The sequence below is a fragment of the Notamacropus eugenii genome, chromosome 6 (assembly GCF_028372415.1).
Source record: "Notamacropus eugenii isolate mMacEug1 chromosome 6, mMacEug1.pri_v2, whole genome shotgun sequence".
NCBI classification, from domain to species: domain Eukaryota; kingdom Metazoa; phylum Chordata; class Mammalia; order Diprotodontia; family Macropodidae; genus Notamacropus; species Notamacropus eugenii.
The window spans coordinates 368,265,707-368,290,234 of record NC_092877.1 but is presented as its reverse complement, the minus strand read 5'-3'; the positions used below and the strand labels follow the sequence as shown (position 1 = coordinate 368,290,234).

General features: G+C 42.0%; 1 protein-coding gene across 3 annotated transcripts in view; it reads left to right on the top strand.

Moving 5' to 3' along the window:
* LEKR1 (leucine, glutamate and lysine rich 1) overlaps positions 1–24,528 on the top strand; it is a 180,051-nt gene that overhangs the window by 86,253 nt on the left and 69,270 nt on the right. For all 3 annotated transcript variants that reach the window (XR_011969148.1, XM_072618650.1, XM_072618651.1), the window contains one exon: positions 13,006–13,191. Coding sequence is in view for 2 of the 3 variants with exons in the window: in XM_072618650.1 (XP_072474751.1) it covers positions 13,006–13,191 (186 nt within the window). In the remaining variant the exon portion in view is untranslated. The remainder of the gene's footprint in view (positions 1–13,005; positions 13,192–24,528) is intronic.

Below are 24,528 nucleotides of genomic sequence, written 5' to 3'. Positions count from 1 at the left end.
AAAAAAATTAATGGATTATAGCATGTCTGGTTGCCATGACTCAAACATCTGTTCTAGAGGCACAAAGTTTAGGCAAAGAGTGCAACTCATGGTAGCCTGTCCTTCCATTAATTACTGATTATACAAAAGACCGTCATAGATAGTGAATATGGAGTAATTTATCCAAGCAAACGGAAGTCAGAGAAGTTTTATATATACAGATATATCTATATGTGTACATACACACACATACATATATATGTACCACATGCCACACAAAAGTGAATGAGTTCTTTAACTGAGAACAGGATAAGATCTTAACTCCAACAGGAGAGAAGGCCTAATCTCACCCAAGGCAAAGTTACCTCCTAAGTCTATGTGGAGGCACACTGGACATCAGGGACATGCTGAAAAGGCAGATTACTCTACATGTCCAGAGTTTCCAAAGCCTTTCTGTTTCCCATCCCTGGAATGCCCTCTGGTACCCAGTCATGAAGTCCCTGACACAGGTCTGTGCCCCATTGGTCTCCACTGATCTGGAGTCCTATCTCACCCTCTGCAGCAGGTGGCACCAACCCTTCAGAAGCATGTATTCTAATAGTCAGTACTACATACACCTAAACTGAAGCTAGAGACCATAAGGGAACCTTTGGAGTTTATTGAATAGGAGGGAGACTGACATGATCACACTTAACAGTTGAAGAAAATCCCTTTGGCATCAGTGTGAAGCCTTCAGAAATGCAAGAGAAGGATAGTTTGAGTCAACGTATTTAAGCATTGACTAAGTTGGACTTTGATCAGCAGAACTTAGGCAAACATGATGTCATTGGCCTGTCTTTAAATTCAGGTTCACAGTCACCCGATTCATAGAACAAAAGTTGAAAGTCATACCTTTGAAATCATTGGTGTCACTGATAGAGAAGACAATAAAGGAAAAGTATCCTGGAACTAGAGTCCAGGAGATGTGGGTTTGGAATTTACCTCTGACCTGTACCTGTTCTGTGATGGTGGAGAAGTTATTTAACCTCTCTGGACATATTTCCTCCTCTGGACAAAATCGTCCTTGGGTATCTGCTCCACTGGGCTCTCATGGGGCTCACATTGGACCATCCGAAGTCCGACTGGCCTCAAAGCTTCCATGAAAGTCAATTGCTTGACACTCTTGTCCAGCAGTGGTGTCAAATGCCAATAGAAATGGGGCCCCTAGACTATCCTTAGGGTCACTCCATAGTGAGGTAGAAAACCACATAGCAACATCATCTATGTTCCATTATGTTCAGATTTACTTGGTTAAATATTATTAGTTCTATTTTAATCTGGTTCAGGCTGCCCTTGGGAATATTGCAGATGGCAGTGATGCCTGTTTTAGGGTTTCTTTTAGAAATTATCTACTTAGTGGGCCAATAGGTATTGGATGCTTCCTTTTTGTAAGGCACTGTGCTATGCCGGTGAAGGATACAACACAAATCCCCCAAACCCAGTCAACTTCCACCCCAAAGGAGATAATGATCTTGTCAGGGAGATAAGACACCCATGAAAAGATCCCTAGCAACACCACACAGTGTTTAAGTGACAAATGAGTTACGTGGGAAAGAAAGTGATTGAAGTTCTCTTTCCTTGTAGAAACTTTTAAGGAAATACTTTTAATTAACTATTTTAAAAAAACTATGCTAAGGGCAAATGTGTAGGGACTTTATAGAATTTATAGCTAAAGACTATTTAAATTATAGTTTGCTAACATTTTTTACTGTTACAGTTAACTTCACCTGATTCTTAAACTTGGCTTGTTTCCTTGACTGTGTAAATCAACACCTACTAAATTTGATTAAGTGAAGCAGGCTGAGATTCCAGCAATATTAGAGGCAGCTGGTAAACATCAGGAAAAAGACAAACTTTGTTTGGGGAGACCTGAGTGGGTTTGGGAGTCAGGAAGCAGGCTCCTGTCTGCATGACATGGCTGGAAGCCAGATAACTAGGCCTCATATCCTCCTCCTTCCACATCATGAATGCTCAAAAGTGGAAGGGTCCTTGGAAACCAGTGAATCCCACCCACCCTTGATAGGAATCTCCTTTACAACATCTCCAGCTAATGGTTGGCTAGCCTCAGTGTCAAGACCTCCAGTTAAGGGGATCCCTTACATGAGAGTCCTTGACATCGCCTTGGAAAACCCTTGAGGGAGCCTCCATTCCTCCAACCTACAGCCAATTAGCATGAGTCTGACCTCCCTTTCATCAACAGCCCTTCAGAGACTCATCTTCCCAGAGCTTCTTCTTTGCCAGGATCAGTGCCCCTCCTCCTTTCAATTGATCCTCACATGGCATGACCTAGAGGTCTTTCTTCAGTGCCCTCCCCAGTAGTTTATTTAAGAGACTGGCTGAGTACGGGGTACAATGGTACTGTCAATCCCTTCTGTCACTCTAGACTCTGCTTCCCTTTACACCCAAGGTCACAGAAGTGGTCTCAGCTCCCATATTACAGAGCTGACTTATGCAGAGAGGGTTGGCCTTGGCCTTCAGAAGACTTGGATCTGATCCTGCCCCCAACAGTTACTACCCATGTGACCTTTGACAAGTCATGTTGTCTCTGAGCATCAACATCTTCATCTCTAAAGTGGGAATAATAATGTGCAGTACCCACCTCATAGATTTGTTAGGACATTTCAATGAAATTAAGAACGTGGAACCCACTGCAAACTGTAAAAGAACTATGCAAATGCAGCAATTCCCATTTAAAATTCCCATTTTTTTCACAAGGACTTTTACCTGGCCACATCTTGGTGAGGTTGATTCTTTTGAGCCCAAGTTTTGGTATTTTCTCCTTATTATATTTTTACTTATTAAATTCAGCTCCATTTTCTGGCCTGTTAAAGTCCTTTTAAAAACCTTTGGATCCTGACTGATTGTCACTCAGTGTTTTAGCTATCTCACTGAACCTGGTGTCCTCGACCAGTTTGATAATCATGGGATACGTCTCCTCCAGATGCTGAATAACTTGTAGACAGCACAGAGCCCAGGACAGGTTTCTGGGTTGATCACCTGGAGACTTCCTTTCAGGGTGACATCATTCCTGGAATGATGAGTCTTTGGTTCCGGCTGTTCATCCGGTTCCTAATCCACCTGATCTGCACTGTTCTCGAGCCCATGGCTCAACATCTTGTCCATAGGGAAAGCATGAGACACCTGGCTAAAGGTTCTGTTGACCTTTTAGGTGGCCTTTATTTCTAGCAATCCCCAGCTCTACCAGTCTAATTTTCCTGTCAATAGAGGAAATGAACTTAGTCTGGCGGTACCCGTTCTTAAAGCAGTCATGTCAGTTCTTTGTGACCATGGCCTCCTAAGTATCATTAACTATTCCTTGAAGAAGATAGTGAATGGTTTTGCCAAGAATCAAACTCAATCTCTTTGCCCTATAGTCTTCAGAATCTGTTTCCCTCTCTCCTCACCCTGATCCCTGTTATTTTGTGAGAATCAGGACAATCTTGGGGCCTCGTAGGTCCTCTCTCAAGGATCATTTGGTAATCACTCACTGTGGCTTAATGATCATATATATCAGGTCTTTCAGTTGCCTTAGATACAGCTTCTCCAGGCTTGGCATCTCAAACTCCAGGACAGCTGGGTGGTCTTTTCTCATCACCCTGTTTAGTAAGTTAAGGTTTCAGCTCCCTACTAATCAGCTGTGTTCCATCCTATCAAGAAGGCCAGAATTTGAAAGGACCTCAGCTCACATCTGACTAAGAATTTTCTCTCCAATGTACCCAACAAGTGGTCGTCTGGCTTTGGCTGGCAGACTTTTGGTGAGGTGGATCTCACCATCTCCTGAAGTGGCCCATTTCACATTCAAATAACTCCACTGTGAGCAAGTTTATCCTTATGAGAAGCTTAAACTTTCCTCTTTGCCACTTCTACCTGTCTCTCTGTCTTCTGTTCTCTGGGGCCGAATATATTAGATGGAATCCACCTTTCACGTGGTTACTTCAGATACTTGAAGGTAACTATCATGTGTTGCCTGAGTCTTGCCTTCTCCAGGATAAACAGTTCCACTTCCTTCAACCAATCCTCATATGGCCTCTGGCATGAAGTCAAGGCATTTTATCACTCAGCTTGTCCTCCTAGGGATACTATGACTTATGAGGGAAGTGGCCCCCCAGTTGATAAAATCATAGTATGGAGAAGATAACAAGGGATAATAAGGTTATATTATGCTAAACTAAGTATAAAAATGTGTCTACATTCTATTATTTCTTTACAAAGTGGGAAAAATTTCTCCTGATTAAATTGGAAAGGTAGCTAGTCATTGGATGGCCAAAGATTGACCATGTCCCAGATGACCTTTAAAAAGAGAAGCCTGGAAGCCCTGGAAGTAGTCAGTGGTGATTTGAGGCAGGAAACAATCTTGTGGCATATGACTCCTGTTCCTTTGCCAGAGGGCAAAGGGGGAATAGAATGTTTGCTTTTCTTCCCTCATCTTGTTAGTAGAATTACCTGCCTGGTAGGAGATAACACCTGGTTGGTTGTTGTCCTTTGTTCTTCAAGAGGACCAAAATGACATCACCATGATAACATGAAGTTTCAGTGTATCCATCTGTGGCTAATCAGACCAATACAAGCTCAAAATGCTCCACCACAGGTTGGGCACAGATAGTCCATGTGAATATTTGGAGTGGGTACTCCAAATTTGTGCATCCTATGTTTTCTTTGTGCTGTCTCAATTCTGCTTTGCTCATAGAGCACAGCAACCTTTCTGATGTGGGCACACCGTGCTGAGAAGTCCTGTGCCAGTGTCTCCCATGTTGCACAGTCAAATCCAAAGTTCTTGAGAGAGACCTTGAAAGTGTCCTTGTATTGCTTCTTCTGACCACCATGTGATCGCCTGTCCCATGTGAGTTCCCCATAAAATAGTCTTTTTGGCAAGCATACATTTTGCATTCGAACAACATGACCAGCCCATCAGAACTGTGCTCTCTGAAGCATAGTTTGAATGCTTGGCAGTTTAGTTCAAGCAAGGACCTCAGTGTCTGGTATTTATCCTGCTAGGTGATCCTCAGACTCTTCCTAAGACAGTTCAAATGGAAACGATTCAGTTTCCTTGCGTGGCACTGGCGGACTGTCCATGTTTCACAGGCATACAACAACTTTTCTTCAGAGCTTCCCAAATACTGAGCTAGCTCTGGCAATGCATGCATCAACCTCATTGTCAGTGTATACGTCCCTGGAAGGTACACTACCAAGGTAAGTGAATTTATCCACAGCACTCAAAACTTCTCCATTTGTTGCAATGGATGGTTCCACATATGGATGATGTGGTGGTGGCTGATGGAGCACCTGTGTTTTCTTGGTGTTAATTTTTAGGCTAAAATTTTCACAGGCAGCAGAGAACTGATCCATACTTTGTTGCATCTCAGCTTCAGAGGCTGCATTGAGTGCACAACCGTCTGCAAACAGAAAATCATGCACTAATACTCCTTCCATTTTGATCTTGGCTTGTGGCCTTTTCAGAGTGAAGAACTTACCGTCAGTATGGTAGTTGACCTTGAAGCCTTTTTCATCCTCATTGAAAGCATTTGACAAATAGCTGAAAACATCATGCTAAAAGCATGGGAGCAAGCACACAGCCCTGTTTCACTCCATTGGTGTGAATGACAGGCTCATGACAATGTGATTACCACTCACAGGAAAACTCCATGCCACTATCATCATTGTCTTTGCATCCACCATGACGAACCATGATGAGGTCAAAGAAAAATTTTATGAAGACTTAGAGACCCTTATCATCAATGTGCCAAAAGAGGACAAGTTTATAATTCTGGGTGACTTTATGCTAAGGTAGGCTCAGAGTACCAGACTTGGCAGGGAAGTCTAGGGAGGAATGGAGTTGGAAACAGCAACAGCAATGGTCATTAACTGCTGAAGACTTGTACATCACATGACCTTCTCATCACCAACACTGTTTTCCACTTACCTAAATGCAATAAGACTTCATGGATTGCTCTTCACACACTTTCTGAGATCAGCAGGAGGGAGGGAGAAGGGTGAGGGAATTAAGATGTCCCCAGAATGGAGGCTAATAATGACAATAATGATAGTAAGTCACCACCACCACTACCACTACCGCTGCTGCTGCCACCACCACCGTTAATATAGATGGTACTTTAAGATGGGCAGTATGCTTTTTTTACATACATTTTTCTCATTTGAGCCTCACAATGCCCCTGGTTCCAACTTATCAAGATCGTTCTGGATTCTGACTTAATCAGCCAAATACCTTTTAAGCACCTACTATGTGCTAGACTCTGCTATGCTCTGGAATACACCCAGATTTCCTGTCTTTCTTTATTAAGAATTCTAAAGTTGAACCATTTCCCTTCTGGGTCGCTATCATTTTTAATTCAGAAAGTTATGTTGCCTTATTGGTCAGAATCAGGTTCAGAAGTGCAGGTCTCATGGCTTCCTCCACCTTATCCTGGTCAAGGGACCTTAGTTAAGCCTTTCACTCTTCAGTCTCGTTGTCCTCATTTTTAAAATGGAAATAATAATGATAACAATAACCATTTCACTGGAGTATGGTAAGAATCAAATAAGACTTATATATGTGTGTATATGTGCAAACATAGATATCTATATACAAACATGTATGTAAAACAATATTTGAACACAAACTAGTACTATTCCATGTGCTACTACACTTGTCCTTTATAACTAGATTGAACCATTAGACTGGGCTGTTGTTGTTTTGCAGAAAAAACCAAAAACCTTAGGTGATTAGTTTTTCTATTCCCAGAAGGGTTCCAAACATTTCTCCTGGTATTTAACTGTAAGAATTCTTTAATTCTTGAAGTGAACAAATTGCCAGTGTTTATGTAAATCTTTGTTGGTGAAAATAATAGCCTCTTCTTTCCCCTCCCTTCTCTTTCCCCCTGTGAATTTTTATGACAATTATCTCCTTCTTCCTTCCTTCCCTTCCCTTCTCCCTTCCTCTCCTCTCCTTTTCTCTTTTCCTCTCCTTTCTCAAAGATGCCAAGAAGTAATCCATAGTGTCAGATGCTTCAGGGAGGTCAAGGAGAACTAGGATAGATAAAAAGGTCATTGAATTCAATGCTGAGGTCATTTGTGGTCTTGGAGAGAGTATCTTCTTTCAAGTGGAAGGGACAGAAATCAGAGAACATTTTGTAGAAGGCTGGCAGTGAAGGGTATGGGAAGCAGATTCGACAGTCTCTTGGTAGAGTAGTATGGTGAAGTATGTGTATACTTGTGTATATATATGCATGTATGTAATAGGGAGCATGAAGGAGATAAGACAGTACAGAAGGGGAAACTGAAGATGCATAAGAAATGGATTGAAGGATGGAGCAAGGTCATGGGGGTAGCTGTAGAAAGGGTGTTGATGTTTCTGGAGTTCTAAACCTTGGCAATGGGGAGATCCACCCATTCTTCTAAGGCCAAAGAGGAGAATATAGGTGAGGATACTGAAAATATATTGAGGTTTATTGGAAATTTTGGAGTATGACTGAGCAGTTGAGGAGGTTCATAATGTCTCTAATTTTCTCTGTAAAGTAAGAGTGAGGACCTGTGCCAAGATCAAGGGGGAGAGGGGAAGTAAAGGCTTGAAGAGAGAGAATGGTTAGAACATCATTATTTGACGGGAATGCACTAGTTAATTGGCAATGAGTGAAATTTGGGACTTGCTCCAGTTGTTAGCAGTGTTCTTCACTTTACACAGCAGATATTTACAAAAAAGCTTTATACACACTGTTTTTAAATCTACTTAGGTTAATGCACTAGACAAACATTCTTCAGAGACATTTTGTGGTAAATTATTTTATAAAGTGAAGAACTTCTTTCCAATTATACTAATTTTGCCTTAAAATATTTTAAGTTTTAATATTCATAGATAGGTGGATTTTAAAGATATGGGATACTTATATTTTTTCAAAATGAGTACAACTGACATTACATATTTAAGCTACACTTTTAAAAATGTGTAATCAGTATTTTTTTCTATCCCCTTCTCCATGCCAAATTGATGGTTGACTTGTGCTTTTACCATAAAAATCTAAACCAATACTCAATAAGGGCTAGAGGACCCCAATATAAACATTGCAAAGGCAGGCTATATTGTTCATGGAATCCTGCCTATCAAGAATTGACTACAGAGATTTGTTTAATGCAGTCACAATGATCCTTTGATTTTAGTTTTTTGTGGTTTTGAGACTAAACATCTCAGATGATAGGCCTTGGGAGTCTTCAAAAATTAATATCTACCTGATTGGAAAAGCTTTAGAATCTTGGATTTATGTTCTTGTGGGAAACCATTTGGATGTTTTGCTGAAAAACTCATTTATTTTTTTAATAAATATTAGCTTATTCTTTGGAATGTCTTGTACTTTGTACTTAGAAGGGAGATACACAGATGAATGAGGCATAGAGCAGTGCTCAAGGAAGTTACACTCCAGTGGGATAGAAAGGTCTACACCCAAATCAGTAACTATCATTTGAGGTAGTATTGCAGAATACTAGAAGTGAGGTCTAAGGAAGAGATGGGAGAGAAGACAGAGAGACAGAGACAGATCATTTCTGAGGGGGTCAGAGCTGAAGAAGGGACAAGAGTTGGCAGAGAAAGGATGGCATGAGCAGTACAAAAGGAGCAGAAGAATGGCTGAGGAGAAAAGGAGGTCATTGAGTAGGTTGGAGCCAAAGCACGGCGCCTCGCAGGGCCAGCTGAAGGAGATTTCTGAGCTGGGGCAGGGACACCAAGGAACATTTAGAGTGACTGATTGCTGCTTCTCAGTGCCCTTTGTTGGATCCTACTTTTGATTGTGCCCTCTCATCTTAGATGTCTTCAGGATCCTCTCCTCATCTGCACCCATCTCTGTACTCCTCTCCCCTCTCCTCTCCTCCCCTCCCTTCTCTTCCTGTCTCCTCCCTTCCCCTGCCTTCCCCTCCCCTTCTCTCCCCTCTCCTGCCCTCTCCTGTCCTCTCCCAAAACCTTATCTTAAATAGGCCTATTCAATGAATGGGCATTGCCTCACCCTAAGTGAGTGCTTGCAAAGACCTTGGGCCCTTTAGGCCCAGTGCATCCTGGATCATCTCCAGTCATCCTGAGGAATATCTGGACACTGGATTCAGTTGGCTCTGGAGGAGAAGTGAGGCTGGTGACCTGCACAGCCCTTCCTCACTCAAAACAAAGTCAAGTACAAGTCATGTCATCATTTCTCTGATGGCATGGTCTTCTTCGGCAACGAAGGATGAACACAAACAATCTCTGTACTCGTGATTCTCCAGTCTGCCTATCTTGCCCCAGACTATTTGCTGACCTACAATCTTGCATCTCAAGCTGCCTTTCAGACATCTCAAGCAGGATGTCCACTAGAGATCTTAAATTCAATATGTCCAAAGTGGAACTCATTATTTCCCTCCAAGCCCTCCCCTACCCCCTGCCTTCTCTAGACTGTAGAGACAACACCCTCTTTCTTTCTTTCAGGCTCATAACCTAAGAGTTATCCTGGCTTCCTCACTGTCCCTCTCCCCCTCCCTCCAGTATCTATTCTGTCACCAAGGCCCATAGATTCTACCTCCACAACATATCTCCAATCCCTTCTTTCTTCTGATGCTACCTCTGCCTTGGTGTAGGCCTTCATCACCTCAATGCCAGCAATTGCTACTGGTAGACCTGCTTACCTCAGGTCTCTCCCCATTTCAATCATCCTCAATTCAGCAACTAAAGTGAGTTTTGTAGAATGCTGGTCCAGTCTTGTCGCCCCCATGACTTCTTACTGCCTTCCAGGATCAAATACAAAATGCTCTGTTTGGCATGCAGAGCCCTTGGTAACCTTGCCCTTTCTATCTTTCCTGTCTTCTTACACCTTGCTCCCTGACATGAAATGTTTAATCCAGCAACACTGACCTCCTGATTGTTCCATGAGCAGGACACTCCATCTCTTGGCTCCTGGCATTTTCTCTGACTGTCTTCCATGCTTGGAATGCTGTCCTTCCTCCATTCCCTCTACTCATACACCTTTGTTTCCTTAAGTCCCAACTAAAATTCTATCTTCTAGCATAAGCCTTTCCCAACCTCCTTAATTCCAATGCTTTCCCTCTGTTAATTCTTTCCTATTTATCATGTATATTGTTTGATTTGCACGTATTTATTTATGTTATCTTCTCCATCAGATTGTCAGCTCCTTGGGGACATTTGTGTCCTCAACACTTAGCACAGAGCCTGATGCATAGAGACCCTTAATAAATGCTTATTGGTTGAGGCTTAAACACCTGGGACAGCTGCCTCAAGTCCAAAGCCATGACGTAATGATCACTGTCAGCTTTTCTGTTAGAAGAAGAAAGGAGTCACATAGTGTGAGCAGGGGATGCGCAGGTTAAGAGGCCATTTCGGGAGGACACTTAGACCCAAGAAAGGCTCCAAGTTCTAGAGGAAGACCTTCAGCAGACCAGGACAGTCCTCTAGGGAGGATTTCAGGGAGGACACAGACACATCAAGAGTCTCTTGGGATGGGATGAGGAGGAATGACCCCTTGAGAGGAAGGAGAAGGGTAGAAAGTAGACATTACAGATAATGATCATTTCCATTTTTTAAAGGTAACTAGTGAGCACATTTTTCTATTAGAAAAGCAGGAATATGTTAGAGTCTTGCTATACTAAGCTGGCTAAACTCAAGCAACCCCATGAATGGGCACCACTGTTTACTTGTTGACAATCTCTCAAGGTCAAGGGTACCATGTAGGGGGAGTGAATTCACCTCTGTAGGTCCAGCCTTGCCACCTTCATCTCTATCTAGTGATAGAAACACCACAACTAACTCCTAATTATAAACATTGTGATCTTACAGTAGTTTTCTGTGTGTGAGAATGGAATTGACATAAATGTGTGTTACAGATTCCTTTCCTTCTAATGTCAGATAGAAAGTCACATTGACATAAGGAGTTATTTTAGTGACTGATAGCACTGTACATTTTCAAAGTCAGCATGGAAACCCACTAGTGTTATTTTACCAGATGATAAATACATATCAGCGTGTGCCCTCTGTCCTCTTCAGTGTCATTTTGACTTATACATAGTTAGAAATTGTTAGAGTACAGTACAGTTTATTCAGCCAAGAGAAGCTGCATTTATAGCTTTTTAAAAACTCAAAAGAAATTTTAGTTATAAAGAAATGCCAGCTTTCTTGTCTTTAATATTTATTTTTAAGAACAAAGTACAGCCTTTTTGTAATTGTGGCTTAGGATAAATTAGTGGTTTTCATGACACAATTAGTGGTTTCTATAATTTTTTAATGTACAAGATAGTGGTAGTAAATTTACCTTTACCTTTGGCTTCTACCCATTTTGATCTTCAGATCTTGAACACAGATTGAAAATTTTGGGCCCAACCCCATTTTCCTAGTTTCTTCCCATTTTTCTCCCACGAGGTATTTTCTACCAAGGTGAAGTCCTACCCCATCATGTTGGTCTATATTCCTGGATTCTTTGGGCAGCTGTACGTGGTTTCTAAACTCTGATCTTATTCTCAGCTTGCATTGTCACTACTATAGCCACATGCCTCTCCCACCATCTCTCTGCCACTTTTTACCCCAACCATTGCCATTCTGTTTTACTGCTTGTTGTAGTCACTGACTCATCTCCTGTGGCTGCTTCTTTAGTCTCTGAGACCTGCTCTGTATTACAGCAAATATAACCAGTGTAGTGGCAATGGATAGTGCATGTCAACAGAGTTTGGCCAGGGACTTGAGTGAACATCTGGTGAAGTATTGTCATCATCTGAGTTGAGTTTGCTCCCAGAATCAATCAGTCTTTATCAACACATTTCCACTTTATTGTTCAAGAACCTAATTTACATGTAAAGTTGCTTTTAGAAAAAGTGTTATTTCATTATAATTGAGAACTGTGATTCTATGGAATTGAGCACCACTAACAGTTTAATACAATACTTCATAGTCAGGGAAGGAAAAAAAGGCTTGGTACTTGTAATGAGTTCTTTTCTCTGACACAGTATTATCAGCACCCAAATATAGAATCCAAGAGTTGGCAGGAGCCTCAATGGTCATCTACAATGACCTAGACCTAAAAGGAAATGCCCCTATTGTCTCACCTCTCCTGGCAGCCCACCCTACTTTCAGTAGCTCTTCTTGGTAGACCCCATGAACCTACATTTGTCTCTTTGCATCTTCTCCCCATTGCTCCTGGCCCTGCCCCCTGGACTCAGTCAGAATAAGCCTTATCTGTCCTCCATTAGACAGTGTTTCAGATCCTTGAAGATGGCCATCATGTCCCCTGAGTTTTCTCTTCTCCAGTCTTAACCACCCCAGCTCTGTAATCGAGACCTTAGATAGCACACTCAAAAACCTTTCACCATTTTGGTAGCCCTTCTCTTAATGTTCTTAAGCTTGTCATCATCCCTTTTCAACTGTGGTGTCCAGAATGGAGCATGGTGCTTCAGAGGAGGGCAGAGAGTAGAAGAAGCATCACTTCCTTATTTTGGGGAGTACGTTCTTAGGCCCAAATCTTAGAAGATTGGGGTATCTTCTTCTTGGCCATTTTGGACTTGGACTCCCAGGGGTAGGAACTCATATTCTTCTTTCCATTTTTATCATGTATCTATCATTTATCCTTGTTACTCCATTAGTGATATAATTATCACTTATGTAGCCTACCACAGGGCCATTTATTTGTATCTACTTTTACGCTCCTTGCTTCTAGAAAAGCAATCTAAATTGTAGGAAGCCTAGAACATGATAGACATTCTATTTCTTCAAGAATGTCAACGTTTAATAAGCATGCTCCAGGGGCATTTAACAATGATCCAGGCTACTGAGAATTGCCTCAATGATGTCTATGACTTTGGGACTGGGACTTTTTTAGGAAACAAAATAGGCAGTTGAGCAGTACCTCTTCAACAGGTGTCATCCCAACCTTAGAAACGTCACAAGTTGATTTTACAATCAGCCAGCTGGGGTTTGGAGAGAAGAGTTTCAGCATTCAGTCATCCACACCTATTCATTCTGATTTTTCTTCACAGAAATGGCCAATCTGAATAAAACTTTATCGGCAGTCCAGCGAGATAAGGTACGTCTGGAGGAGGAAGTGACGAATCTGAAGATGATGGCAGATGCCGCTTTGTTGAAATCACAGCAGATTCAGGCAATAGGCCAGCAAGGAGCAGGCTTGCTGAACAGATGCCATGACCTTCAAAAGGAAATACTAGGTAAGGGAAAAAACTCTCTGTTTTTGGTTTTCAGAAAGAAATCATAAATATACAAACGCAAAGAAACAGCCTCTGGAACTTGCCTTCCTTTATAATTGCCAGAAGTGCCCATTGTACATTTCCAGCTTAAGAAGAATATACAGCCAAGTGCTCTGTAGCCAGACAGACTGCTCCAGACCACACTCAGCCTTGAGCACGAGATCCACCTTGTTGTGTTTGCTCTTGGATTCAAAGGAAGCCAGTTATTGTTTCTAGAGGCAGGCACTTTTATCTCCTGGTGTGAAGAATGAGATCAGAGTGGAATGAGAGTCATGGCTATTCAGCAGGGAAGGGAGTTCAAACAGTGACGTGTTGTATCACACCAGAGTAATGAGGACTCTTAATGGAAGAACAGTGGGGCCAGTGATTTGGGGGTTTTGTTTGTTTGTTTGTTTGTTTTTAAATTTTATTTTCATTTTTAACACAGTTTATAACAGATAAAACAATTCAAACTTTTGTTCAGGTGATACTTCTTTTTAAAACATTTACAATATGGACCATAAAAGAATTTTTTTTTAAACATTAACCAACTGAGACACAAATAATATTTATGTTGCTAACTTCACAAGCTCTCGACCTAATTGTCTCCACAGTATTACTAAGAATTAAAGGACCCTAACTTATTGTTGTCAGCCTAAAGTCCTAAGCCTAAGAGCTTAATTTTAGACTTAACCTCAGATATTTCCCTACCAATAATCTATAATTTAATAGATCTAGTATTAAGCTTACAAACCTTTTGACTATAGGAAATTGGCACCAAGAGGGACATTGGAGGGAAACAATATCTCCCCAACTTCATGTCAGTTCCAGGCAGGAGTAGATTGTCAACTTGCATTCAGTCAGGCTTAAAAGTCTGCCAGGTGTCAGTGGGGAAACTGAGTCAGGAGACTCCTACCTCAGCCCAGGCTGAACAGCCGCTCTCCCACCCTTCCTAAGAGATCACCTTTTGCAATTCATACCAGCATTTCACAGGCTTACTGGAATCATTGATTGGAGGCTCAGACTGCCTTTCTTGCTATCCACATCTGGAGTTAGACTCAGAAGAACAGTCACTTAATAGTCCCATAGCATCTAAAAATAGCAAGTTCCAATAACCAGGTTTCAAATATGATTATAATTTCACTTTGGCTAAAGAACATCTTTTGAGGCAAGTCTTAAGGGGCTTACATGCCTCTCTATACATGTTCTAGTTCCTGATTAAATAGCAGTCATAAAATCAAATTTACCATTAAATCCTTAACTTTTCCATGAATGCCAAATTTTATCTGAGGTTACCTTCCTCTAGGAAATTTAGACTAAAATTCTTTTCCCCAAACTAAAGATGTCATTGATTTTTTCTTAGCCAATTGTTTTAATACTAATTGCTTTTACCTCACTTTGTAACATGTCCAATTTTTCTCCCCATCACTCCCGTCCCCCTGCTTCCTAATACCTTGCATTCTGATTACTCCTTCCCTCAATGTACCCTCCCTTCTGTCACACCCCACCCTTCCCTTATCCCCATCTTCTCTCATTTCTTGTAGGGCAAGATAAATTTCTATACCCCTATCCCTGTATTTCTTATTTCCCAATTGTATGCAATAAAAATTCTCAACATTCATTGCTAAGACTTTGAATTCCAACTTCTCTCCCTCTCTCACTCCCTCCCCAACCCCACTGAGAAGGCAAGCAATTCAATACAGACTAAATATGTGTCATTTTACAAAAGACTTCCATAATAATCATGTTGTATAATACTAACTATATTGCCCTCTGTCCTATTCTATTCCCCCTTATTTTTCCACCTCAAATGACCTTGTCCCTTCTCAAAAATATTTATTTTTAGTGACTCCTTTCTCCCATTTGCCCTCCCTTTTATCATTTCCCTCACCCCACTTGTTGCCTTCTCCCCTACTTTCCTGTGATGTAAGACAGATTTTCATATCAAATTTAGTGAGCATGTTATTTCCTCCTTTAGCCATATGTGGAGAGAGTAGCTTCACTTTTCCCCTGTCCCCTTCTCCCTTTTCGCCTCCATTGACAAGATTTTTCTTATCTCTTTTATGAGTTATAGCCTGCTCCACTCCATTTCTCCCTTTCTCCTCCCACTATTTTCCTTCCTCACCTCTTAATTTTTATTTTATATTATTTTTGTGTGTGTGAATATCATCTCTTCTGATTCAACACACCCTGTACTCTATCTATATATGTGTATGTGTATGTGTATGTAAAATCTCTCCTTCTACCCAAATAGTGAGAAAAGATTCAAGAGTTATAGATATTTTCTGTCCATGTAGTAATGTAAACAGTTCCGCTTTAGAAAGTCTTTTATGATTTTTCTTTCCTGTTTACCTTGTCATGCTTCTCTTGATTCTTGTATTGGAAAGTCAAATTTTCTATACAGATCTGGTCTTTTCCTCAGTATGAATGATTGAAAGTCCTCTATATCATTTAATGACCATTTATTCCCTTGAAGTATTATACTCAGATTTGCTGGATAGGTGATTCTTGGTTTTAGTCCCAGTTCCTTTGACCCCTGGAATATCGTATTCCAAGCCCTTCAATCCCTTAATGTTGAAGCTGCCAGATCCTGTGTTATCCTGATTGTATTTCCACAATACTCAAATTGTTTCTTTCTAGCTCCTTGCAGTGTTTTCTCTTTGATCTGGGAACTCTGAAATTTGGCCACAATATTCCTAGGAGTTTCTCTGTTCAGGTCTCTCAGGAGGTGATTGGTGAATTCTTTCAATATTTATTTTGCCCTCTGGTTCTAGAATATCAGAGCAATCTCATGGAAGATAATGTCTAGGCTTTTTTTTTTTTGATCATGGCTTTCAGGTAGTCCCACAATTTTTAAATTGTTTCTCCTGGATCTATTTTCCAAGTCAGTTGTTTTTCCAATGAGATGTTTCACATTATCTTCTATTTTTTTCAAACTTTTTGTTTTGTTTTGTAACAGCTTGGTTTACCTCATAGTCATTCATTTCCCTGAACTCAATTCTCTCTTTCAATGAATTATTTTGTTCAGTGAGCTTTTGAACCTTCTCCTCCATTTGGCTAATTCTGCTTTTTAAAGCCTCCTTCTCCTCATTGGCTTTTTGGACCTCTTTTTCAATTGAGTTAGCCTCTTTTTAAAGCTGTTATTTTCCTCAGCATTTTTTTTGGTTGTCCTTTAGTAAGCTGCTAACTCAATTTTCAAACTCTTTTATTGCCTGAGCCTAGTTTAAGTTCCCTTTGGGGGCCCTGGAGGCAGGGGCCTTAACTTTCTCTGACAGTATGCCTTGTTCTTCCTCATCCAAAAGGATGGGGGGGAGACACCTGTTCCCCACGAAAGTAACTTTTTATGGTCTAATTTTTTTTTCCTTTTTTGGGCATTTTCCTAGCCAGTTACTTGACTTCTGAGTTTCCTCTCCACAACCACCTTGCCTCCAGTTCTGCCAAGCCAGCACTGAGGGCTGAGATTCAGATGGGCTACTCCAATCCCTCAGGGGTTTTAGGTGCAGGCAGTGCTGCTATTCAGTGTGAGATTAAAATCAGCTGCTCAGGTAGGGGCAGGGCCACCACACAAGGCTGAGTTTCCTCAGGGACTTTATGATGAGACCTTCAACAATGGATGTGGGCTACTGCCTGCCTTGGTAGCCCCATCCACTGCTGCCTCCACTGCTGCTGTCTGAGGAGGCCTGAGTTATGGGACACCCTGCTCTCTTCTCAGCCAGCCAAAAAAACCCTCTCCTTGTCCTTTAGCGCTTGTGGGTTGAGGGATCTGCGCTGCCACTAGAGATTCTGTCCCCGAAGTCTGCTCAGTTCTGCTCCTCTCGGTGCCACATGGCCAAGGCTGGGCTGGGCTCTGCTTCATGTCCAGTGTGACAGGCCTTTCCTGTTGGTCTTTCAGGTCACTCTGGGCTAGAAATCTCCTCCTGTCCATTGTACTGTGGCTTCTGCTGCTCTCGAATTTGTTGAGAGTTCTTCTTTACAGGTATTTTATGGACTGTGGGGTAAGAGCTAGTGTATGTGCGTCTTTCTACTCTGCCATCTTGGCTGTGCCCCGATTTTGGTTTTTACTCATTAGGGAGCCATTGCAGAGGAGGGAGACCTTACTTTTAGGAACCCTGCCTGCTTCCTCTTTCTGTACTTGGGGGGGGCAGTATGAGTCTATAAGATTGCATAGGTTTTAGGGGAGATGGGCTTAATTGAGAGGGAAGGGAAGTTATCTCAACCATTAGTGAGCTCTGGCAAGAATCCTTAGCATTTTCTATCAAAGCCTGTACTTGTTTCCCATCCTTTACTTAATGTCTTCTGCAGTCCTGGCAACAGCTGTTTGCTGGGGACCTGTCTAGCAGGAATAAATATGGAGAACCCAATCACCAAGAGGCTCATGGATTGATAGCCAGTTTTGTTTGGCTACACAAACCCTTGAAACAAAGAAAATCCAGAGTGTCCCTGAGGCCAGTGATGGTGGTAATCAAGGAAAGTGGTCCAAGGATGCTGACAATCATGCAGTTTTTAGACTGTTTCTAAGCATTATTAGCTCAGCTGTTGGTTGGAAGAGTGGGCATACTTCTGAGGTACTGATAGGTTAAGTTGAGGCAAGAAGTTTAATTAGATTATTTGAAAATGAAATAAACTGACATATAGGGATATCATTGATAGGAGCGTGTCTTCTTAAGCCCATGATAACATCCACTAATGAAAGCAAATTTGAAGCATTTCATGTCACGTCACTGTCTGAATCCTTTCAGCTTTAAAAGGAAGACTACCTCAGAAGAACTTTTGAAATAAATGAAGTAAACCAGATGCATCATTTCCCCACCTTAAATGCCTGTTGTTCCCTCTTTGACCTGAAAGGAGTTTTAGTCAAAAGTCTTGGAATTGGCCCTAGCTCAGCTGTTTAGCATGAAACCTCATAGTTGTATAAATAATAGTATTGATATTTTTTAAGTAAAAACTAGTTCAGGTCATATGTGTATGAAAACAAATAAAAGGTACAAGCTGCCTAGAAATCTGAACTTTTCCTCTGGATCCATCTAGATCCCTGAAAAATAGCCCCAGGTAAAGTGCCTGGTGCACACAGGCATACTTTAGAAGCATTCAGCAAGTTGCATGTATGACTGTATTTATTTTAAAATAATGGCCTTCAAGAGAAATGTCGAGCTCTGTTTTTAAGTAGCCTCCTCAGCACTCCAAGGAAGAGTAATCACGGAGTCCTATGGTTTCTATAAAAATAACTCACGCATAGATAGAATATTCCCTGGATCTATGTTTGGACACTTGGGCAGAGAACAGAGCGGATTGACTTTTTTTATTTTCCTGTCACTCCATTTACTTTTTGCCACTTCTTTTTTAAAGTAGTTAATGTAATAAAAAGTCTTACCGTAAGCCTTTAACTTTTATGTGCTGCTCGGAATAAACTGAATCCTACTCATCTTCATCTAACATTGGGCACCAAAGATTCTAAGGCCAGTGCCATTTCATGATAAGGATTGTCACATCTGTAAAAGAACCCACAGCTTCTTGTGACCTTAATGGGAGCCCTGGATGTATATTTGTCTAAACCAACACAAACTGGGATCAGATTTTGAAAAGAGTGAATATAGACTTATCCCAGACATCTGATTTACCTAGGATTTCATGAAACAGCTCCGAGGGTTTTCCCCCTTCGCTACACTAACCATGTATGACAAACATTACGTTACATAATTAGCTCAGCAGCCCTGTCATAAGTCAGCATGTTCAGGCATGACTCAATCCAAACTTGCCAGCCATCATGGGTGACAGATGTTTACATGATATGAATGACCCACTGACGCAAAAGACCATATTGCTGGAACGAATAGCAAGTCCCTTCTTCATACTTATTGTCTGAATTTTGGTCAGTGTGTAGGTCAACGTGGAAGGGTTTGTTTCTGTATCTCTGTCTGCCTCTCCCTCTCTCTATCTTTCTTTCTTGACACCAAGTGCAGCCATCTTTCCTCTATTCCACACTATAGATAAATTGATTGATCAATTGGTAGATAGAACAATCAATGGCTATATAGAGTGGAGTAGAGGAAAAGAAGCTGGATTGATGTCAGAAAAGTTGAGATCCTGCCCCTCTACTCCCCATTTGACAATGACCAAGGCCATATTCCTTAACCTCTTAGAATCCATACAAGGCTCTGTGGTAGGAGATACAAAGATGAAATTTGTTAAGGGCCAGTTAAATTGAACTCTAGTCTAGATACAGTGGTAAGATGAAGTAAAGTGAGGCCCTCCAAAGGATTCCAGGTCTCTAGGCCTGAACAAATTGCATCCGAGAAACATGAAAACGTCTAAATTTGAGGTTTCAGAAACCCAAAGGTTTGTGAATCTTTAGAAGAGAATGTAGAGATCACCAGGAACCAGAATAGTTTCCCTGAGACCATCACCCCAAACCTACTTTATTTTTAGGAAGAGGGCTCTGGAAGTGAGAAACTGGCAGGAGGTCCTACTGGACCTTGAAGTGGTCAAGGCATTTACCAAAGTCTCTTCTAAGGGATGAGGCCTCTCTCTGAAGCCTAGCTGGAAATACCTCCCACTTTAGAACTAGCTAAGGGCCCAGTGCTCAGATTCAAAGACATCCATTTAGTATAGAGTAAAGGGAGCTGGGGAAAGTCAGTTATTAGAATTCATTTTTCCAAGCAATGGCAGTGGTGAAAATGGGCTCAATAGGCTGAGTGTAAAGCAGGATAAGAGCTCCAGAATGCAGATGTTTCAGAGGACGACTTCTTTTGGAGGGGACAGCCATTCCCTTCCACAGTTCAGATGAGGATGCCATTGCTAAGGCTGTGCAATTGTTGAGACAGACTGCTTGGTTGAGGGGAACCATGGTAATTCTGATATACAAAAATGGGAGTAGATGGAGAAATGGGGTTCCAGAGTCAGTATTTCCTTTAAAAGACTACTGAAATTAATTTATTTCCTTCATCAGTAGGATAGCTTGGCTTAATAGATGAAGTCTTGTCTCTTATGTTTATTTAGCTGTAGGTGCATGGAGTATTCAGGAGGACCAATCCCTCTAATGTGAAGCCTTGCTGAGACCTTTGCAGGGTTACTCATCCCCCTTTGGTGCACACCTGTTCCCTAATTCTTATCTGTGGTTCCAAGAAGCTGAAGTATGTGCAGTGGCCATACCCCAGTAAAATTGTCTTCAGCAGACAAGCTAAACCAGGTTGAGGGTAAGTGACAAGCCTCAGACCCATCCATGAGTTAAGGGCATGTCTGCCCCAAGCATGTGAAGACTTCCTCTGGAGGAACGGGTGAATGAGAACTCTTAATTCCAATCGCCATGATAGCAGCTGAAGCAGGAACTGTGGGGTGCTTAAAGCTTAGTCAGACGTTGAAGACACCTGGTACATCCCAGGCTATCACCTGTCAGTCATCATGACTTTTGTCCTGCTTGGGCTTGGATGACTCTGGAAGGGAGAGTGAGGCTGATGACTTTGTGCAACTCTGCCTCACTTAAGCAAGTCAAGACACCACCTGTGATGTCACTGGTACTCTTCAAAAATGAAGGGTAAACACCTGAAATGTAGCTGGGTGAGGATGGGTGGTTTAAACTCTCTGAGCCTCAATGTTCCACTTGTGAAAGGGGGATAATACTTGTAGTTCCTGTCTCCCAGAGTGGTTGTGAGGCTCAGACAAGAGAATCTATGCAAAGTTTCCTATGGCTGTTGGCAGTATTGGATCACACTCTGGCTTCATTCCCCCTCATTCTTCTGAATCTGTTGGCTAAAATAAGCACCGCTTCCATGGGTTTACAGCCCCCTTATAAAGCATGAAACAATGCAGTTCTCATTGGCATCTAGTTCTGAATTCCTCTTCAGGCTTTACCTTCTTTAAGGATGGTCTTCCTTCTCATCACAAGTACAGCTGAAGCCTGGGCTCCAGCCAGTGCTGTGGGTCCATTATGTGCCATTAGAGCCTCAGCTTAGATGTCTCACAATGGCAGCATAATTACAGAGCCACAGCGTTTCAAGGCTACATTAGCAGTTCCTTGCTCATAGAATTGAATAAATTCCCCCCTTAGGTAACCCACAATCTGAAATAAGTGGAAAAAACCATTTCCAGGGATTTCTATCGTAATACTCTGTGTATGACACTGAGGAGACCTAGAGAGAGGCTAGGGAGGAATTAACTAGCACAACTGCCTCTGACTAACACAAACACCAGACTCCCATGCACCTGTAAATGAAATAAGGAGAAAGTTTTTCTTAGGTTTTCATCATTTTTTTTCTCTTAACATCTCAATACTGAAATTATCAGAACATTCAAGAAAATGCTTCACAAAATTAGCAGAATAAAGATAGTCCCTGGATCACTCAGGTCACACCTGTTCCTGGATGAACCAGTTGGGCCACGTCCTGGTCATGACTTCATTCTATACAAAGGGCTCTTGTGGTTTGCTTAGCTGCTATCAAGACATAATCCCACCACAGTGAAGTGAAGGAGTCTAGTGTCCATGCATGCTCTTCAGGTGTGTGGAACAACACTGGATTGGGAGTCATGAACTTTGCCTTGACTCCAAAGTCTGCTGTTGGCTCTCTGTGTGAAGTCACTCCTCTTCCCAGCCTCCCTTTCTTTATCTAGAAAATGGGGACAGGACACTAGCTCACCTCCAAGGTCTTTCCAGCTCTAAATGAATGATGCTATGATGGCATTCTCTGTTCTGGAAATGAGACAGAGACCATTAGCTGAGGAAGCCAGTGGTGGGGCCCACTCACTCTTTGTCTCCTTTCTGCTGCTATTATCACCATTCCCCAGGGCCTTTCCCACCTGAGCCCTTCTTGGTCTCCCTACCCTCTCCCTGCCTCTGGCCATGGCCTAGGCCCTGCCTGGGATGGACCTCAGCCCTAGCTGGGGGGTGGGGGGGAGGGGGAAGGGGAACTAATAGAAGGAGCTTCTTGTTTGAGGCAGGAGCTGCCTCCTGCTACTGGTCTTCATGTCAGTGGGACATCATCTCTTGCCCTGACAACTTGTTCCATTTCTGACTTGTAAAGCATTTGCTTGCTCTGACCTACAATACTTCTGGATTCACTCTCCACTGGCCCCTTTCCTTACCTTTGGACTCATCCCCTTGTGTCTACTTATTTCATGGCCCCTGACTGTCCTGGCTCTGGCAACAGCAGTTAGCTCCCTGTTGGGGTCAACAGTCATGTCCTTCCCACCAGGCCTGCTCTGGGGCTTTGATCCTGGCTTCCTGCCCCAGGCCTGGTTCAGCAGTGGCAGGGCTGACTCATTTCCCCAAAGATGGCGGTTCTCTCGGAGACAACTTGCCCTTTGCTTGATTTTGCTTCTCCCTTTAAGTGATTTCTTTGGATGTTTGCTCTCTGGCTTTACTTACCTATTTGTTTAAGCTTTAGGAAAGTCAAGGTGGTTTCATTCATAGTATTCATATCCTCAGCCTCTAGCACAGGACCTGGCACATAGAAGATGCTTAATGAAAACTTGTTGATTGATTTTATAAAAATAACCTGTTGTTTGTGTGTAACTTCTGTTTGTTTTGAATGGAAAACTCTTAATGAAGGAGAGAGAGAGGTGGAGAAGAAAGAGAAACAGAGACAGGAGAGAGAACGACAGAAACAGAGAGAGATGGTGTGCTTTAAAAAGAAGAAAAAACAAATCAGTGTTCTGGGCTGGTGGGGACTGTAGAGAGTAAGAGAAGATTTATAAAGTTTGGGGAACAATTCTGTCACTTGTGAGAGTGGGAAGGACAGGAACAAAAAGACAAGTCAAAGTAAGTAGAAGGGGAAATTGAGGAAGAAGAGTTTGCTTTTAAAAAAATGAATCCCAGTGACATCCCTATGGAATAGGGTTCTGTCTATCATCAGCGTATTTCCATTGTAGTCAATGTTATAGCATATTTGGGGGATGGAAGGTCCAATAAATATTGCTGTTTCGTGTGAGATGAGAACATTCTCAGTCTTAAGCAGGCATTGCTTTATCATTCATCCAGTGATTCTAATCTTTCTTCTTTAGCCAGGAGTATTTCTTGTATTAATTCAGATCTTTACATCACTCATGTCTAGCAGTGCATCCTGAGCTCAAATCCACTCCTCATGACCATGGGCGCTGGTCTTTTTGTCTGCAGCTGTCCTTTCCACAATTTCTGTTTCCTGTAATTAAAAAAAAAACCTCCATAGATCTTTTTAGCAATAATTATTTTGTTAGCTGAATTATTTTTCCTTTGATCTTGGAGCTCAGGGTCTAGACTTATTAACTTAAGTCTTAGAAGCAATAGCAGATTTGGTCTCCACAGGGTGACTAGCTACTGTTCCACTTAGGATCATAGGAGTAACACTGAGGATTGGAGAGTTTCTAATACTTTCACTCACGAGCCCCCACCAGTGTCCTTCCCAGTATCATTTAATCAATTAACATATTACTAACATTAACCAATTAATATCTATTAGCTCTTACAAAAGCATATTTACCAGGAAAGTATGTCAAGGAACAAAGCACAACAGCATCCATGCATTCTCCCCTTTACATCCAGTGCCTGGGGAGAGAAGTTGTTGTTCAGTCATGTCTGACTCTTCATGACACCATCTGGGGTTTTCTTTGCAAAGATGCTCCTGTAGTTTGCCATTTCCTCCTCAGCTTATTTTGCTGAGGAGGAAACCAAAGCATACAGAGGTTAAGTGACTTACCCAGGGTCATGCAGCTAGGAAATGTCTACGTGTGTATTTGAGCTCAGGCCCTCCTGACTCCATGTCCTGCACTCTGTCCACATCTAGCTACCCCCTGGGGAGATTAGTTTCCCTTTAAAGTGGTTTCCTCTGAGGGGGGCCATGGCATTTCTGGGCCACTAAATATACTTCTCAGGATGACCTAGCCAGTGAATGATTTGCTCCCTTCCTCTATTCTCAGTGAAAGCTCCCAGTGCCATAAAGGATCTCCTGGTCTTGCCAGCTGCTAGGACCTTCCCACTAATGGATCTGCTGGTCTCCCTGATGGCTCAGACACTCCCGTATGAGGAAATATAGACATTTAAGAAGCACAAGAGGGCAGCTAAGTGGTGCAGTAGAGCCCCTGGCCCCTGGCCTGGAGTCAACTTATATCCAGCCTCAATTACTTACTGGCTGTATGATCCTTGGCAAGTCTCTTAACCCTGTTTACTTCAGTTTCCTCATCTGTAAAATGATCTGGAAAAGGAAATGACAAAGCACTCCAGTATCTTTACCAAGAAAATCCCAAATGGCGTCATGGAGAATCAGGTGTGATTGAAATGACTGAATAACAACAAAGAACCACAGGAGGGCCAGAGGCTCTGTGCCTTCATGAACCCAAGACGTGAAAGGGAAG